This window comes from Salvelinus sp. IW2-2015, linkage group LG7 (assembly GCF_002910315.2).
Source record: "Salvelinus sp. IW2-2015 linkage group LG7, ASM291031v2, whole genome shotgun sequence".
Taxonomy (NCBI): Eukaryota; Metazoa; Chordata; class Actinopteri; order Salmoniformes; family Salmonidae; genus Salvelinus; species Salvelinus sp. IW2-2015.
Window position 1 is genome coordinate 13087878 of NC_036847.1, and position 19570 is coordinate 13107447.

Below are 19570 nucleotides of genomic sequence, written 5' to 3' on the forward strand. Positions count from 1 at the left end.
TCCTTTCGTGTCGGGCTCGTCAGACTTGTTAACGGAAAACAGGGATTCTGCCAGTCCGTAGGGAGTAATCGCAGTCCTGATGTCCAAAAGTTATTTTCGGTCATAAGAGACAGTAGCGGCAACATTATGTACAAAATAAGTAAAGAAATAGGTTGCAAATAAACGAACAGAAAACACAATCGGTTGGGGACACGTAAAACGTCAGCCTTCTTCTCCGGCGCCATTGTTGCCATAGACACTAAATTGACGTCTGTCTCCAGTGGAAAGCTTCTAAGGATGTGGTAGCTTACATCTTCTCCATGTAGAAAGATGTAGGAGGAGACGGAGTCGGCACCTTATCCAACACAAAATCCATTCAAAAAGATTTAGGGGCTTCTATATCTCATTAGCAATAAGGCTGTACAAAGAGCCCTCTATAAACTAATGCATGTAATCATTGTCTGCTTATTTGATTACATTTTTGTTTACATGTTATTTTTTTGCTGCTGTATATTTCATATTGATTAGGCATTATCCTCTACTCTGCTGCACTCCATACAGATGTGAGTTACAGTAACCATTCATCATGAATCTTTATCTTGGGTGTGCACACACACACAGTCTGGCTGTCTCTGATACAAAGAGTACTCTGGTTTTCAAGGCTAAGTGGTTCACAAATGACAGTAAAACTATTACATATCAAAATCCAGAGATCACTTCTCATTTTCATTCAGTCATTTCAATGTCAATTTTCTCTCCAAAAATATATTAGTCCAATAGCCAATGATATTTCAGTCAACATGTATATACATAGATGTAGGCTATCTACTTTCTAAAGCCATTAAATTGCAAAAATCCGTTTATAATGATCAAGTCTACTTTAGGTATTCAAGGTGAAATATCAATGCATATATCAACAAAAAAACACAATTTACTGAATGCCACTGCGTCATCGTACAAGGTTTCGAGTCAAAGCACGCCTCCTCCTGTGCCAGATATAAAATCATCAGAACTTGCCTGTTGGGCTCAAATCCGTACTCTCCCTTTGCTGCTTTTACGCGCAAACTCACTTCCCTCACTAACGCTACATGTGTTTTCTCAACGGGATTTTTATATTTTGTAGTCTTTAACAAGTGATTCTAAGAGTCAATTATTTACATTACACAATATGGAGGTTAATTTTACACTGACAGGGCGCGACTTTCTAGATTTACGCGCGTTGGCACAAAAACTTCTGAGTCAGGGAAACAACTACTCTCTGCGTCTGGTGAACTACTCTCTGTTTGACAACGGATCGGGGTTCTATGAGGAGGACTCATTGGACGTGAACACGAACATCTACTCGAAAGTCCTGGTCACTGTGATCTATATCGCGCTCTTTGCGGTCGGTTGCTTAGGAAACTCCGTTACGCTGTACACCCTGCTGACCAAGAAGTCACTACAAAATCTCCAAAGCACTGTCCACTATCACCTAGCGAGTCTCGCCGTCTCCGACCTGCTAATACTAGTCCTCAGCATGCCCGTCGAACTCTATAACTTCATCTGGGTCCATCACCCTTGGGCGTTCGGAGGAGTCGTTTGTAAAGGTTACTATTTCATTCGGGATGCTTGCTCTTATGCCACAGCATTCAACATCGCCAGCCTCAGCGTTGAGCGTTATATGGCAATTTGCCACCCTTTCAAGGCGAAGAGCATCATGTCGCGCAGCCGCACCAAGAAGCTGATCAGCGGGATGTGGGTGGCTTCGTTCCTCCTGGCCTCTCCGATGCTCTTCACCATGGGCCAGAAGTACCATGGGCCCCAAAGGGAGAAGATATGTACCACAATCGTGTCACCTGTCTTATTGAAGATAGTGATTCAGGTGGGTTTGAAACTCCTCATTTCACAACAATCAGTTGAGTAGTGCACAGGAGGTTGGTGGTACCTTAATTGGGGAGGACAGGCTTGTGGTAATGGCTGGAGCAGAATGAGTGGAAAGGCACTCCGTTCCAGCCATTATAATGAGCCATCTTCCCCTCAGCAGCCTCCACTGGAGTAGTGGTATTTTACGCACCTATTTAGTCACTGCACAGCACACACAGAGAGAGGGGGGGGAGAGAAATGGTGCAGGAGAGTAGGATGAGATACAGAAACAGAGATCAATAATCAGAACATTTTAATTAATTTCCCCACTCACGAGAGACAACCTGGTGGTATATTTTATTTAATTTCCCCACTCATGAGAGACAACCTGGTGGTATATTTTGGAGATGCGATATGTAATACTGTTGAGGGGTCCTTGGATGTAAGTGGTCTGGTTGTCATGGTGATTGGCTGCTGCAGTTGTTTGTGGAAGTGTGTGACTGGTGATACTGTGGCATCAAGTAGCCTAGTGATTAAAAAAGCGGGCCAGCAACTGGAGGGTTGCTGGTTAGAATCCTAGCTCTAGAAGATTTATTGCAGAGGGTTGCTGGCATTATCCAAAATTCTATCGCCTGCTGTTGTGCACCTGAACTAGGCACTTAACCACCTATAATTGCTGCACTGTGATTGCTTCCCACCACTTGGCATATGTGTGTGTCTCAGGGGGTTGGGTTGTGCATAAAGATATGTTTCCAATCTCTGTACATTAATGGACTATAAAGCACATATAATCTTATCTTGTCCCTCCTTGCAATGTCCCCACACCCTCCACTTCCATCCTTACATATCATTGTCATATACAAAAACTGAGAGAACAGCAAGCAAATACAGGAAATCCTGTCTTCTAAGGGTGCTGTTGTTGCACAACATATTTCTTCAGAATGTATGGTTATAGCAAGGTCGAGCTCGGAGCTTGATGGAATGGCACCATAAATTGTATGAATTTTGCGCTTCCACAGAACTTACCATAATCTCCAAAATCATAAGAATTGCATTGCCAGAGCTGTCAGTTTTTTCTTTCCACTTCTCTTTTCCCTACATACAACATGACCATTTTTTACATCATGTAATTTCACTTCTTCTCCTCCTCCTACGCATAGGGATGTCATTACACACGCTGCAGGAACACACACTCTCCTCCGCAACAAACCCTGTGTAGCCTAGGATACCTGGAGGGCAGCCACAAATGTCTTCGCTTATTTTATTTTGTTGGGCATAAATACTGACATTGTCAAGCATCAGGACACGGGAGGCAGTTTATCAACCTAAAGCATGGTGATAAAAGGGGGGTCACTACTACTACACTAGTTGTGTGTGCATGTGCCAGAGATGTATTAGTGACTCCCATTTCAGAAGCAACTGAACTAATAAGTCTGTTTACCTTTCAGTTTAGCTTCCTGCTGTTTGGTAGTGCAGGGCCCTATAACACTTCATCCACCAGTTTGATCACTACAGAGAGAGGAAGAGAGTCAGATAGTTGCTCCACTAGCTGCCCACAGATGTTTTTGGGTGTGGAGGAAACGTAGCCCTCTAAAATTGTTGATGTGTGTAGAGTGTGTGTGTCTGTTTGTGTTTGTCAGTGCATACGTGTTTGTGTGGAGTGTGTGCGTTTATGTTTGTGTGGGTGTGTTAGTGTTTGTGTGTGCACGCGTTTGTGTGAGTGTGTTTGTGTGCGTGTATGTGGGCGTGTGCAGTATTACTTAGTTTTTGGCATAGAGCACCACAGAATAATAGGGGAACTCCGGGATTAACATGAGTGGTGTCCCTCTGTGCAGGGAACTCTCTGGTTGTATTTCTGGAGAGTCCATGCTGTGTGAAACACTTGGGATTGTGGTCTTTCTCATTCCAACCACCTCAGCCTGCTGTGACGCCACTGGGAAACAAACCAAACTCTAACACTCATGACTGATGACAGAACTGTGGCACAGCTTTCTGTGCCTTCCAGGTAACACCTCACAAACTCAGCCAAGGCTTGACTTGAGTCCAGAACRTTTGTGAAATAGCACAGTTACAAATAGATAACAAACTGGATGGACATCAGAAATAGAGGAAGGACTAAAAACAAACAAAAAATAACTATTGTAAAATAGATTGTGTCTGTAAAATGTCTATAAGATGTATAGATTTAAGGTAAAAGCCAAAGTGTTTATTAGTTTACTCCAATTGGGGGATCGATGGTGGGGTTTGCGGGGAATAATAATAAAGGTATATTCTTTTTAAAATGATGTATGTCTATATAGGTATGTGTAAGTATATATGTGTATACGTATGCATGCGTGTATGGATATATATATTTACCCAAAAAATATATGGGGGATTGGAAATGATGCAGACAATTACATTGATGAAAGCAACATTCTTTCCGCAATATTAAGCTGATCCACCCCTTAAAACATTTTTTTTTTAAAGGCTTGACTTGAGTCCAAAAGTGTCTTGCTGCGTTTAGGCAGCCCAATTCTGATCTTTTGCCCAAGTACTGGCAAAAGATCTGATCTGATTGCTCAAAAGACCAATTAGTGAAATTGGTCTGCCTGTGCACTGTATAAAAGTTATTGAGATTCAGTCAAAATGGCTCATCTTATCAAGCCAAGTCAACAAAATTAGGAAAATGTTAAGTTGACAAAATGTTAAGTTGACTCACTCAGAAAAAAATTATCTAGTTGAGTAAACAAAAACAATGTGTTTACTCAACTTAGAAATACACAGCCATGAAGTCAAAGAAACTGAAGCAACATACGTTTTGTTGACAAAAAATGTGACGGACTGGCTGAAATCGGTCTTATGTAGCAAAAATTGAAATTGTGTTTTTTACATTGGATAAAAGTAGAGACTCAGAGATACAAAATGGTATATCATACACTACAGTTGAGGAACAATAGGAAAGTAAGTATGCTTTGAACATTGATAAACTTGTGAACTCACTTTTGAGAAAATGTCTTTTAAAATCTTTTGGTACTACTACTGGAGAGCCGTTCTTTATCTACACCCATTCAGCATCGTTCACACCCTCTTAAGCTTTAACCCCACCCATCTCTTTAAGGGTTGATCCGAGCATTCTGTACTAACAGCAGTCAAGCACCCAAGCTAACTTGCTAGCTACTTCCAAATACAAATGAGAGAACATCTCAATGAACATTACTGGCCCTAGCAGAGCTGGTTAGGTTGTTATGTTATCTAGAGCATTGGTGACTGCAACTGTGCTGTCAGATTGTCCATTTGTAAATTCAGAGCGTTTCGCTCTCGGAGCGTTCAGAGCGCACACTGGACGTTCTGGTCGATGAGTAGGGTTGATCCGAACGGTCTGACCTCACAATCAATCAAATGTATTTATGAAGCCCTTTTTACATCAGCCAATGTCACAAAGTGCTATACAGAAACCCAGCCTAAAACCCCAAACAGCAAGCAATGCAGATGAAGAACCACGGTGGCTAGGAAAAACTCCCTAGAAAGGCAGAAATCTAGGAAGAAACCTAGAGATTGGCAGTCAAACAATGGCAGTCAAGCACCCAAGCTAACTGGTTAACATTGACTGGCTAGCTTGCTAGCTACTTCCAGACACAAATGAGAAAACACCCCACTCTGACCATTTTACTCACCCTAGCAGAGCTGGTTAGGCTGTTTTCATGTTATCCAGAGTGTTTGTGACTAACTGTGCTGCTGGCAACAATTTCATGATGCTTTTTTGCCGACGTTTACTGACACCGGCCATAATAAACAGGTGTTGAGCGTTCGTAAATTCATCAGTTATTCTGGACTCCGGCACACTCAGACAAGAGTGCTCTGAAATTGGAGTAGCTGGCCAGACTGAATTTATGAACACACCCGAAATGGTTACTTGCATAGTGGAGTCTTTTGTTAAGACATGAACCTAGATTTGGTAAACAATGAACCATAATCCCAACTCATGACGTTACTACTATGAATGAATCTGCATGTAGCTAACCAACCAGTTTCAATGTTAGCTACCTAACAATAGGCTATAGCTAGCCAAGCAAATGGCTCTGAGATACGAATAATAAGATCATACGCGAAACGTTATCTAGCGAGCCAGCCAGCTAACGTTAGCTAGCTAGCTAACAGTATACTAACTTGAAATGAAACCATTTTATTTCAAAATTAGTAATGTGTAATATCTGTAAATGTAGCTAGCTAGACTATCTTACCCATATACATCATTCATAGATGGATGTGTCTCCTGTCGGATGCCATGGTTGCCCTTAGTTTGAAGATGTAATCCCGAGACAGGTGTTTTCTCCACCTCCTTAGCTATCATACTCAAATTCCACTGATTTCAAAAACTCGGTCCTCTAGGATGTGGAAAGTAACACTTATGCAGTTTTACTACACTATACATTTTTTAAAGCTGCGTTAGACAGGATTACCTAGACATATTGACCAACTCAAATAGACATTTTGATTTAAAAAATGTTAAGTTCAAATGGCTCTCCTGTGAAGTAGTGACCCACGACATATGCCTAGTTTCTTGAAAGGGGTCACAAATGTCAAGTGAAGATGACTTAAACTTGACTAATTGTCTAGACTTAGGAACTAAGTTGAATCAATGAATATCAACGTGTTTACTCAATTTAGAAATACACAACCAAAAACTCAAATCCTCTAAAACAACAGAACAGCTCTATTGACAAAAAAAAGTTCAGATGACTTAAACTTATTTATTTGGGGGAGGGGGGCGTATTAGAATAATACCTAGCAATCTTTGCAACTGTTTAATTTGAACATTTACAATTTTGTCATTTAGCAGACGCTTTTATCCAGAATGAACTTTCAAAGTGTCACGTCCCTGACCTTATTTCCTTTGTTTAGTCTTTGTTTAGTTGGTCAGGACGTGAGCTGGGTGGGTATATTCTATGTGTTGTGTCTCATTGGTTAGGTGTGTCTGATTGGCCTGATATGGTTCTCAATCAGAGGCAGGTGTTTTACGTTGTCTCTGATTGGGAACCATATTTAGGTAGGCTGTGTTCACTGTTTGTTTGGGGGTGATTGTTCCTGTTCATTGCGTTCTTTGTTTTCACTAGGTTCACATGTTCAGGTCTGTAGCGTCGTTGGTTTCATTCTGTTTATTGTTTTGTTCGTGTTTATAAGTGTTCCAATAAATATGGAAGCGTACCACGCTGCGATTTGGTCCTCCTCTCTTCCACCTAACGACGAGCGTTACACAAAGTTCTTGACATTTTCCTGCTTGACTAACCTCCATGTCTTACAGTAATGATGGACTGTAATTTCTCTTATTTGAGCTGTTCTTGCCATAATATGGACTTGGTCTTTTACCAAATAGGGATATTCTCTGTATACCACCCCTACCTTGTCACAACACAACTGATTGGCTCAAACGCATTAAGAGGGAAAGAAATTCCACAAATTAACTTTTAACGAAGCACACCTGTTAATTGAAATGCATTCCAGGTGACTACCTCATGAAGCTGGTTGAGAGAATGCCAAGAGTATGCAAAGCTGTCATCAAGGCAAAGGGGGGCTATTTGAAGAATCTCAAATCTCAAATATATTTTGATTTGTTTATCACTTTTTGTGTACTACATGATTCCATATGTGTCACTTTATAGTTTTGATGTCTTCACTGTTATTCTACAATGTAAAAAAAATACTAAAAATAAAGAAAAACCCTTGAATGAGTAGGTGTGTCCAAACTATTGACTGGTACTGTATATGCAGGTAAAGTCTATTTAAGTTGATAGTAAAGTAGATTGATTGAAAATGTGAAGTTTTCTACCAAAACTTTAATTGATTCTGTCACGTTCTGACCATAGTTCTGTTGTATTTTCTTTGTTTTAGTGTGGTCAGGGCGTGAGTTGGGTGGGTTATTGTCATTGTCTCTGATTGGGAACCATATTTAGGTAGCCTGTTTTGTCTTTTGGTTTGTGGGTGTTTGTCTTCCGTGTGTCACGATCGTCGTTCGGTGAAAGAGAGAACCAAGGCGCAGCGTGATATAGATACATCTTCTATTTATTTGAAGAGATGAAAATGAACACGAACACTAATACACACTAAACAAAAACAACAAACGACCGTGAAGCTATAAACGAAAGTGCAGACACAAGCTACTAACGTCAAACATAGACAATTACCCACAACCTACCTAATGCCTATGGCTGCCTAAATATGGCTCTCAATCAGAGACAACTAATGACAGCTGTCTCTAATTGAGAACCAATCCAGGCAACCATAGACATACATAAACACCTACACTGAACACAACCCCATGAAATCAAAAAAAAAAAAACTATACAATACAAACACCCTATACGAGACAAAACCACACAAACATCCCCCATGTCACACCCTGACCTAAAATAATAAAGAAAACAAAGATAACTAAGGCCAGGGCGTGACACCGTGTCAGTGTTTGTCGCCACACGGTACTGTTTCAGTTGTTCACTTCGTTTATTGTTTTGTTCCAGTGTTCAGTTTTGGTTTATTAAAAAGACATGAACACTTACCACGCCGCACCTTGGTCCGATCCTTCTTCCACCACCGAAAAAAATCATTACAGATTCAACTATAAATAGCAGGTTGTACTGAAACTGTAAAGTTGACTTGACTTTCTTTTATTAGTCAAGGTAAATTTGTGGTTAGTTTGGAAAACTCTACATTTAAAGTTAAAACTAAAATTGAAATTGATTCAACTAGGAAAATTGTAGGTTATACTGACAAATGGGGCCAACAGACATGGTCGCCCTGCTTCTAGCTCCTAGCCAACTTTGCAGTATTATTTTTTTGTTGTGTTATTTCTTACATTATTTGCTCAGAACATTTCTAGTACTATTACCTACAGCTGAAAATAATGTTTGGATATTAGATCAACGGTCACTTACCTAGATAAGGGATGCCGATGGCAGCTCCCGTATGGTTGATGAGCAATTTTATAAGGCATGACTTCCCTTACCAGAAATTTCCCTTCCCGGACCTGGATCCTTTGTTTGATGTGCCCGAGGCAGCCCCATTCATCCCGGGGATACTCCAAAACATCACTGCCGGAGAAGTGGGGTCTTAGTCAGACTTGGGAAGCAGGCACACCACTCACCGCTTCTGAGTATATTACTCTCTAACTTTCAGTCCCTGGAAAATAAAATGGATGAACTCAGGGTGAGGATCTCCTTCCAGAGCGACATAAAGGACTAACATACTCTGTTTTCCGGGAATTGTGTCGCTCTCTGGATATATTGTCCCTGTCCATACAACCAGCGGGGTTCTCCATTCATTGCGCAGACAGGAACAAAGAACTCTCCGGGAAACACAGAGGTGGAGCAGTATGTCTCATGACAGCTCATGGTGTGATTGGGGTAACGTACAGAAACTCATCCTTTTATTGTCCCGATCTGGAATACCTCACCATCAAATGCAGACCACATTACCCCTCATTATCCCAGGAGGCCTGGTGCGTAGAGGAGGCACAGGATGAACCGGGCTGTGGGGGAGCACTGGAGCTCTGGTGCGCAGCCTTGGCACCATTCCTCCAGGCTGAATGCCCACTTTAGCCCGGCCCCTCCAGAGTGCAGGCACAGGTCGAACCTGGCTGTGGGGGAGCACTGGAGATCTATTGCTTACCACTCGCACCTCTCCACTTGGCTCAATGCCCACTTTAGCCCGGCACGGGCGGAGCGCAGGCATAGGACGAACTGAACGGTCCCAGCGCACCGGAGACACAGTGCGCAGAGCCGGCACAGGATACCCTGGGCCGAAACGGCGCACCGGAGACCAAGCGCGCTGAGCTGCGACAATCTGCCCTGGCTGGATGCCCACTCTCGGAGGGCTGGCATATAGAGCACCGGGCTATGAGTGCGCCCTGGAGACACTGTGCGCTTTACCGCATAACACGGTGACTGACCAGTACCACGCTGCTTCCGGTAAGCACAGGGAGTTGGCTCAGGTCTATAGCCTGACTCCGCCAATCACCCCGTGTTCCCCCCCCCCCAAAAAAACGAATTGGGGCTGCCTCTCGTGCCTGCTTCGCTCACTTGCCTCATATCGCCGCCTCTCAGCTTTAGCTGCCTACAATTCCTTTTTCGGGCGGCAATATTTCCCAGCCTGTCTCCAGGGTCCCTTTCCGTCCAGTATCTCCTCCCATGTCCACGAGTCCTGAACCCTCTGCTCCTCCATACCACGCTGCTTGGTCCGCTTGTGGTGGGTAGTTCTGTAATGGTCGTCGTCGTCTGATGAGGAAGAATCGGACCAAAGCGCAGCGTGGTAAGTGTTCCTGATTTGTATATTTCTCTCCATTCCAGGATGGCTACAAGGCCCTCCCCCATTCTCCCTATGGGAAATCAGACCACACCTCCATCCTGCTTATCCCTGCATCGCCTCGCCTTATCACGGGTTATCACGGGTGCAGGAAGCACCTATGGTAAGGACTGTTCAATTTTGGTCTGACCAATCAGAATCTATGCTTCAAAAAAATTTTTTTACGAGGACTGGGATATGTTCCAGGCCACATCTGGATAAAAAAATGTTATACTGACTCGGTGACGAACTTGCAAAGGGGACGCTGTTCCTACTGTGACGAGCCTTCAACATCATAGTGCCAACGAAGCGCATAACAAGCTTAGGGCACTAGTTCTGAACCACTCACTGTGCAACTGGGTCCTGAACATTTCTGCCAAGCTGATGCTCAACACGGGGTCCCCACAGAGGTGTGTGCTCAGCCCCCTCCTGTACTCCCTGTTCACCCATGACTGCGTGACCACGCACATCTCCAACTCAAATATCAAGTTTGCTGACGACACAATAGTGGGATGACTATTTACCATCAACGACGAGGCAGCCTACAGGGAGGAGGTGAGTGCCTTGGTGGAGTGGTGCCAGGGAAAATAACCTCTTCATCAACATCAACAAAACAGAGGAGCTGATTGTGGACTACAGGAGACAGCAGAGGGAGCACACCAACATCCACATTGACGGGCTGCAGTGGAAAGGGTCAAAAGCTTCAAGTTACTCGGCGTGCACATCATTGACGACCTGAAATGGTCCCTTCACACCGACAGTGTGGTGAAGAAGGCGCAACAGCGGGTTGGCCAATGCCTCTGCGATATTGACATGTTGCACAGAAACACTCTCACAGAGAGAGTTGGGAGGATGGACACTAACGCCCATTTGGCTCTCTGGCCTGCTGGCATGTGCTCCTGGCACCACTCCCCTTGGAGAGAGAGCCTGTGCTGGGGTCTGTACACTGGTTCCTGGCCCGTCTGGTCCACCTAGCTGCTGGCTAGGCGGTGATGGGATGACTCCTCTATCCCCACTCCTTCCATCCTACATCCCAACCCTCTCGCCCAACACTCAGGCTCAGAAAGAAGAAGATAATTGCTCATGGTTTGAGAATTTGAAAACCTACAATATGGTCAACAGGAACTAGTCCAAGCCTTGTGTAAAAAGTAGATCAACTTTCTTAATGCAACCTAATCAACTTTTATGTTTTGTGATTATTCACACCAAAGCATATTTTCTCCCGTGTGTTTGTACTGTAGGCTTCTGGCCTCAAAGTCAGATACAATAACACATGATAAAGAGTTAACAACGCCGCAGGGAAGGCAGTACCCAGACTCCTGTTTCCACTGTTCCATCTCTGAGGCTGGAATTCAGCACAAACTTGGCTGACAGGCAAACATTGTTTTCAACCAAAGCAATTGAGAATAAACAAAGTAAACTGAGTTTAAACTGTCTTATGTTGGTGATGCCTGTGGTTTTGTTTTGTTCATGCCAGTTTGGCGGTGCCAACAAGTTTATTTGGGTGTCTTTTCCAAACTAGCCAAAGCAAAATATGCCATTGTGGTGAGGTTTGGCATGCTCATGTGTGAGGGGGAGGATATTTGGAAGGGTTGTGCAACCCGATGTATGGTCATCTCTGACTCTAGAATTACTTCAACAATGGATGATCAGTGAACTGCTGTTCAATGTGCCCTCATAGGAGAGGGAGAGGAGGCAATGTAAATGATAATATAGATTGAACCTTGGGGCTAAGAGTTCATTTCTTTATTACAAAGGTATTACATTTTTGGACTCCCATACCCAGGGCATAGGTATCAAAAACATTCATCATTTGTAATTTGCTCTCCATCACCCAGAGAGCATCTAGACACCAGGTGAATTGAATCTCATTTCAGCTCCAGACTAAAAGCTATGTCAATAGCATGAGTTACACCATTCAGAGAACTGCTCAGCTTAGTGTGCCTACATGACCCAGGGACCCAGGAGTGTTTTAGCACACTAAGGGCTATGCTGGCCATAAGATTAACAATAAGGTAGTACCAAATAATCACAACTCACAGTAAATTAATGAATTGATCTTCTATAGGGCAAACAGTAAGAGTTGTTGCTTTTTTGGCGTGTGTGTGTAATAGCCTGCTAAATCCTCGAATAAATATTAAATCTATCCTAGTGCCATTCTAGTGATTTAGTTTTAGATTAAAATAAGAAAATCTAACAGAATAGCAAATTACAGTTTTCTTGGCTCATCTATGTACAGTGTTATGGCTCAGAGAGCTGTCCAGTTGATTCCCTTGCTCTGTCCATCCACCAGGAAGAGACAGAGATCGTGAGCAAAGTATGTGAGCGGAGCATGCCCAATTTGGAGCGAGTTTCCCAAAGGCTGGAGAGTCGGCCATCTCGCCCTCTCCAATTTCGCTCCAGTAGTGCTCACTTCACTTTATGAGTTCAGGGCATGCCCAGCCCAGCATGTATTTGTAGGCTACTTGTGTGCTGCTATAACCCCTTGCTTTAGCTACTGTCATGGAGTTCGCTAAATATTTCTATAAATAAACTGATAAAACACACAGGTGCAAAATCAAAGTGACTTACAAAGATGAGGTGGACCAAGAGCAAGAGAGGGAGGGCAGTGATGTAGTGTCCACAACTAAAGAATCATTGTGGAATCTAGACGCGTATTCCTGAAAGCGTGATGCTATACTACATGTACGTGCTAACAGAAAGGCACGAGATGGGTAGCCAACTAAGTGTGTCATTTGAGCAAAGTATTTTATAAGTAAACAATCAGATCTCTTAAAAGTTTTGTTAATTTTCATTATATTATCTATACAATAGGCTATCATTGATTTTGGCCCAATAGGCCTGACATATTACCTCTTTCAAGGAGCTTTCCGTTTCTATAGGGTTATTTTGCCTAAAAACCTTTAGGCCTACCTATAGAAAGAAAAACTCTGCATCCCTGCCCATCCTGGCAAGAGTGGCCTGAAGGGTGTTACGCATCTCCAGTGGCTCTGCAAGCGCGGAGAGGGTATTCTCTGCTGCTGGCCTGCTTTCCAGGCACCATCACTGAGCCTGAAGCCACAGACTCTGGCCAAACTCCTCTTTCTAAAAGTTAATTCAAAGGAATTTTTATTTCATTGAGCCTAATATGGCATTTTTCGTAAAATGTGTATTTAATTCTAAGTAAGTCACAGCCTATTTGCGCGATTTATCGACTCTAATAATTTACAACAACTACATGTTGTTTAAATGCTGAGCGCTTAATGTTCCTGCCAGCCTAGTGTGTTGCACTCGCAAATGCTTCACAGTGTATTTCTTTGTAGGCTATAGCCTTGAAATATAAATAATATAGCCTAATATATTTTCGTTCCTTCTTCTGATCTATTTAGTGTTTATATTGTCACGCCCTGACCTTAGAGAGACGTTTATTTCTCTATTTGGTTAGGCCAGGGTGTGATTTGGGGTGGGCATACTATGTTGTCTATTTCTTTGTTTTTGGCCGAGTATGGTTCCCAATCAGAGGCAGCTGTCTATCGTTGTCTCTGATTGGGAATCATACTTAGGCAGCCCTTTTTCCCACTTTCTGTTGTGGGATCTTGTCTGTTTGTGTTGCATGTGTTTGCACTACTAGCTTTACGTTCGTTGAGTTGTTTATTGTTTTTTGGTCGAACATTTAAAATTAAAGGAAAATGTACGCCAACCACGCTGTACCTTGGTCTCCATTTAACGACGGCGTAACATTATATCCTGTTTTAATATACGACATGTAGCCTATTTGAAATGATGAGCGCTTCTTACAGTCACCTTTTCGTGTTGTTTATTGAAATGTTTTTTATTCAGATCATATGGTTTGGTTTCAGTACTTCAAAACCAAATGGTAGGTAATCACAAAAATAGATGGGTGTTGGTTAAATTGTGATTTTAATGAATGAAGCGAATTTGGAGCAGCAGTGTTTTTTTCCTGTGAGCCAGGAGTGGTTTTTAATGGAGCGGTTGAAAAAGAAGTAGAGCACTGGAATGGTGGAGCAGGCTTTCCGACTGCTCAAGTCAGCTCACATACTCTGATCGTGAGAGATGAAAGAGGACCATCAAGATCTCCTTAGGTTGGGAATAAAGTGCTTTAGAGAGACGAGTCTAGACCTTAAAGGGATACTTTGTGATTTTGGCAATGAGGTCCTTTATCTACTTCCCAATAGTCAGATGGATGCTATTTTTACGTCTCTGTGTCCAGTATGAAGGAAGTTGGAGGTAGTTTTGCGAGCCAATGCTAACTAGCATCAGCGCAATGGTTGGAAGTCTATGGGTATCTGCTAGCATGCTCATTTCCACAATCCTGAAGTATCCCTTTAAATGTATTTCAACCCTGAAAGACGAGGCAGAAAAGAAAAGGTGGAGATTTCTGTGTTTGAAGATATATTGTCATTATCTGAGAGAAAGAAGAGGAAAAATAGAGACCTTTACAGCATGGCTGCAGGAAGATGTTTTGGTTTTGGGGTGCTGTCGACAGGGGATGCTGAGGAAAAATAGAGACCTTTACAGCATTGCTGCAGGAAGATGTTTTGGTTTTGGGGTGCTGTCGACAGGGGATGCTGAGGAAAAATAGAGACCTTTACAGCATGACTGCAGGAAGATGTTTTGGTTTGGGGGTGCTGTTAACGGAGGGGTGCTAAGGAAAAATGTAGACCTTTACGAGTGGAGGGAGATTTCATTTCACCCGATTTTCTTTCATTCCAGTGAAATTTGTTCCACATTTGCCTCTACTGTTTCTGAAAAGTGTAAATAAATTCCTATGCATATTCAAGGTCCTTTTCATTATTACACCAACAGTAATATCAAATGCTTTCATTGCATGTACAAGTGGGTAACCTGAAAAAATGTGAGGTGTGAAATGGAAATGTATTTCTTTGTTATCCCATCTAGGGCTGTGGCGGTTGTGAAATTTCATCAGCTGGTGACTGTCAAGCAAATAACTGTTAGTCTCATGGTAATTGACCGTTAATTAACATAAACACATTTAGCATCTCCTGGCATCTCCTGATGCAGACCTTTGGAACATCTACATTTTAAGGCGTCTAATAAATCCATGTAATATAGTCTACACCTTCACAATAAATCCCTTATTTATTTTAGACAGGTCTAAAGAAGCATGATATGAAGAAAATGTAGTCTATTTCAGAAGGACAGAATATCATACTCTGAGTTGTCCTTGTGTTAGGTCCTGATATGGCTATGCCAAATGGCTGTGGGCTACACTAGTTCATTTAGCAGACAAGATTTGCTTAGAATTCCTTGGCATTATTTTATATTATTTTATAGTATGAAGAATACAATTGAACATAGCTGAATAAAATACACTGGATATTTTCTCCAACCGATTTGAGGGAGTGCGCACATGCGGGTATTCTGTATTGAGCGGTTAACAAAGAAATAGGTACTCCTGTATGCTTCATTTCGAGTTGTTAATGTGACTTTAGTTGTTCTACAAACGTTGGGCTATATGTTTTGATTGTTAATACATTGTAAGGCTGCATGATGGGACACTAATGATGATTTGAAAAAAGTTGCATGAAAGGCATGTGCTCTGCTTTGTTTTTTTGCGCAGGCTGTACACACTTCAGTCTCTCATTCAACATTTGACAAGCACTTGATGATGCCTCAAATTTCACGGCGGCATCCCTTTTGGGTGGCCCTAATGCACCCAAAAGAAATCCATGCCTTTTGTGGCCATTGTGCCCTTGGCCCGGAGTGCTGCGTTGTGCCAATTCCCGAACTGTCCACATTTACTTTTCATCAGCCAACAAGATGAGGAGGCCTAACGAACAGCAAAAGCACTAGCCTATGTCAATCTACTATCCCCCAGAGTATAAAAGTTGACCTATTCTGTGTGAGAAATAAATATTCCAAACATGGTCTGGGACAGTTGTGGGATGTGATAGATCCCAAATTAATTCAACCGCTAGCATCAAAAACCTTTTTTTCACTATGAGGCTGACGCAACAGATCAGAACATTTAGCTTTAAATGGTGATCAACTATTAGGCTATTTCTTCACATTATAAGCGCAGCAATGTGCACATGGCAGTATGGCTATAAAGGCAAATGTTCCATTATCGGGAAAACACCATTATCAAAAGTGACCACAAATGTGACTGACCGGCTCAAATTGGTCTTATGAAAGTGTGTTTTTTACATTGGATAAAAGTAGAGACTCAGAGCTACAAAATGATATATCATACACTGCATTTTTGAGGAACAATGGGAAAGTAATTCTGCTTTGAAGTTGATAAACTTGTCAACTCACATTTGAGAAAATGGCCTTTGAATGTTTTGGTACCTAGTGAAGAGCTCTTCTTTGTCTACACCCATTCAGTATTGCTCTTAAGCTTTATCCCCACCCATCTCGTTTCACTCTCGGAGCATTCAGAGTGCACACTTGATGCTCTGGCCGATGACTTGTTTACCTCTGGATAACATGAAAACAGCCTAATCAGCTCTGCTGGCAACAATTCCATTAGCCTTTTTTGACGACTTTTACTGACACTGAAAATATTCAATGGGTGTTGTGCGCTTTTTTGCCGATGTTTACTGACACCGGACATATTCAACGGGTGTTGGGCATTCGTAAATACATCAGTTATTCTGCGCCCTGACATACTCAAACTGAATTTACGAACGCACCCGAAATGGTTACTTGCATAGTGGAGACTTTTGTAAAGACATGTAGCTAGCCAGCTAGGTAAATCAAATCAAATCAAATGTATTTATATAGCCCTTCTTACATCAGCTGATATCTCAAAGTGCTGTACAGAAACCCAGCCTAAAACCCCAAACAGCAAGCAATGCAGGTGTAGAAGCACGGTGGCTACGAAAAACTCCCTAGAAAGGCCAAAACCTAGGAAGAAATCTAGAGAGGAACCATGCTATGAGGGGTGGCCAGTCCTCTTCTGGTTGTACCGGGTGGAGATTATAACAGAACATGGCCAAGATGTTCAAATGTTCATAAATGACCAGCATGGTCAAATAATAATATTCACAGTAGTTGTCGAGGGTGCAACAAGTCAGCACCTCAGGAGTAAATGTCAGTTGGCTTTTCATAGCCGATCATTAAGAGTATATCTACCGCTCCTGCTGTCTCTAGAGAGTTGAAACAGCAGGTCTGGGACAGGTAGCACGTCCGGTGAACAGGTCAGGGTTCCATAGCCGCAGGCAGAACAGTTGAAACTGGGGGCAGCAGCACGGCCAGTGGACTGGGACAGCAAGGAGTCATCATGCCAGGTAGTCCTGAGGCATGGTCCTGAGGCATGGTCCTAGGCTCAGGTCCTCCGAGAGAGAGAAAGAAAGAGAGAATTAGAGAGAGTATACTTAAATCACACAGGACACTGGATAAGACAGGAGAAGTACTACAGATATAACAGACTGACCTAGCACCCCGACACAAACTACTAACATAAATACTGGAGGCTGAGACAGGAGGGCTCAGGAGACACTGTGGCCCCATCCAATGATACCCCCGACAGGGCCAAACAGGCAGGATATAGCCCCACCCACTTTGCCAAGGCACAGCCCAACACCACTAGAGGATATCTTCAACCACCAACTTACCATCCTGAGACAAGGCCGAGTATAGCCACAAAGATCTCCCCCACGGCACAACCCAAGGTGGGGTGCCACCAGACAGGAAGATCACACCAGTGACTCAACCACTCAAGTGACACACCCTCTAGGGACGGCATGGAAGAGCACCAGTAAGCCAGTGACTCAGCCCTGTAATAGGGTTAGAGGTAGAGAATTCCAGTGGAGAGAGGGGAACCGGCCAGGCAGAGACAGCAAGGGCGGTTCGTTGCTCCAGAGCATTTCCGTTCACCTTCACACTCTGGCCAGACTACACTCAATCATATGACCCACTGAAGAGATGAGTCTTCAGTAAAGACTTAAGGTTGAGACCGAGTCTGCGTCCTCACATGGGTAGGCAGACCATTCCATAAAAATGGAGCTCTATAGGAGAAAGCCCTGCCTCCAGCTGTTTGCTTAGAAATTCTAGGGACAATTAGGAGGCCTGCGTCTTGTGACCGTAGCGTACGTGTAGGTATGTGCGCAGGACCAAATCGTAAAGATAGGTAGGAGCAAGCCATGTAATGCTTTGTAGGTTAGCAGTAAAACCTTGACCAAAGCCCTTGCCTTAACAGGAAGCCAGTGTAGGGAGGCTAGCACTGGAGTAATATGATCTAATTTTTTAGTCAGGATTTTTTAGTCAGGATTCTAGCAGCCATYTTTAGCACTAACTGAAGTTTATTTAGTGCTTTATCCGGGTAGCCGGAAAGTAGAGCATTGCAGTAGTCTGACCTAGAAGTAACAAAAGCATGGATACATTTTTCTGCATAATGTTTGGACAGAAAGTTTCAGATTTTTTCAATGTTACGTAGATGGAAAAAATCTGTCCTTGAAACAGTCTTGATATGTGTCACGCCCTGACCTTAGAGATCCTTTTTATGTCTCTATTTGGTTTGGTCAGGGTGTGATTTGGGGTGGGCATTCTATGTTCTATTATTTGTATTGCTATGTTTTGGCCGGGTAGGGTTCTCAATCAGGGACAGCTGTCTATTGCTGTCTCTGATTGAGAAACATACTTAGGTAGCCCTTTTTCCCACCTGTCTTTGTGGGAGGTTGACTTTGTTTGTGGCACATAGCCTTAAGCTTCACGGTTTGTTTTGTATTGTTTATTGTTTTGTCGGCATCGTTTCTAATAAAAGGAAAATGTATGCTCACCACGCTGCACCTTGGTCCACTTCATTCAACAGCCGTGACAATATGTTCATCAAAAGAGAGATCAGGGTCCAGAGTAACGCTTCACAMTTTTATTTGAGACGACTGTACAACCATCAAGATTAATTGTCAGATTCAACAGAAGATCTCTTTGTTTCTTGGGACRTAGAACAAGCATCTCTGTTTTGTCCGAGTTTAAAAGTAGAAAGTTTGCAGCCATCCACTTCCTTATGTCTGAAACACAGGCTTCTAGCTAGGGCAATTTTGGGGCTTCACCATGTTTCATTGAAATGTACAGCTGTGTGTCATCCGCATAGCAGTGAAAGTTAACATTATATTTTCGAATGACATCCCCAAGAGGTAAAATATATCGTGAAAACAATAGTGGTTCAAAAACGGAACCTTGAGGAACACCGAAATTTACAGTTGATTTGTCAGAGGACAAACCATTCACAGAGACAAACTGATATCTTTCCGACAGATAAGATCTAAACCAGGCCAGAACTTGTCCGTGTAGACCAATTTGGGTTTCCAATCTCTCCAAAAGAATGTGGTGATCGATGGAATCAAAAGCAGCACTAAGGTCTAGGAGCACGAGGACAGATGCAGAGCCTCGGTCTGACGCCATTAAAAGGTCATTTATCACCTTCACAAGTGCAGTCTCAGTGCTATGATGGGGTCTAAAACCAGAC

General features: G+C 42.8%; 1 protein-coding gene across 1 annotated transcript in view; it reads left to right on the forward strand.

Annotated features, from left to right (window-relative positions):
• Nucleotides 1-1059: 1059 nt before the first annotated feature.
• The window catches only part of ntsr1 (neurotensin receptor 1 (high affinity)), a 62408-nt gene continuing 43897 nt past the window's right edge, over nt 1060-19570 (forward strand). Inside the window, exon 1 of the mRNA XM_023991028.2 lies at nt 1060-1840. Within this exon, the coding sequence (XP_023846796.1) occupies nt 1148-1840 (693 nt within the window). The 5' untranslated portion in view covers nt 1060-1147. The remainder of the gene's footprint in view (nt 1841-19570) is intronic.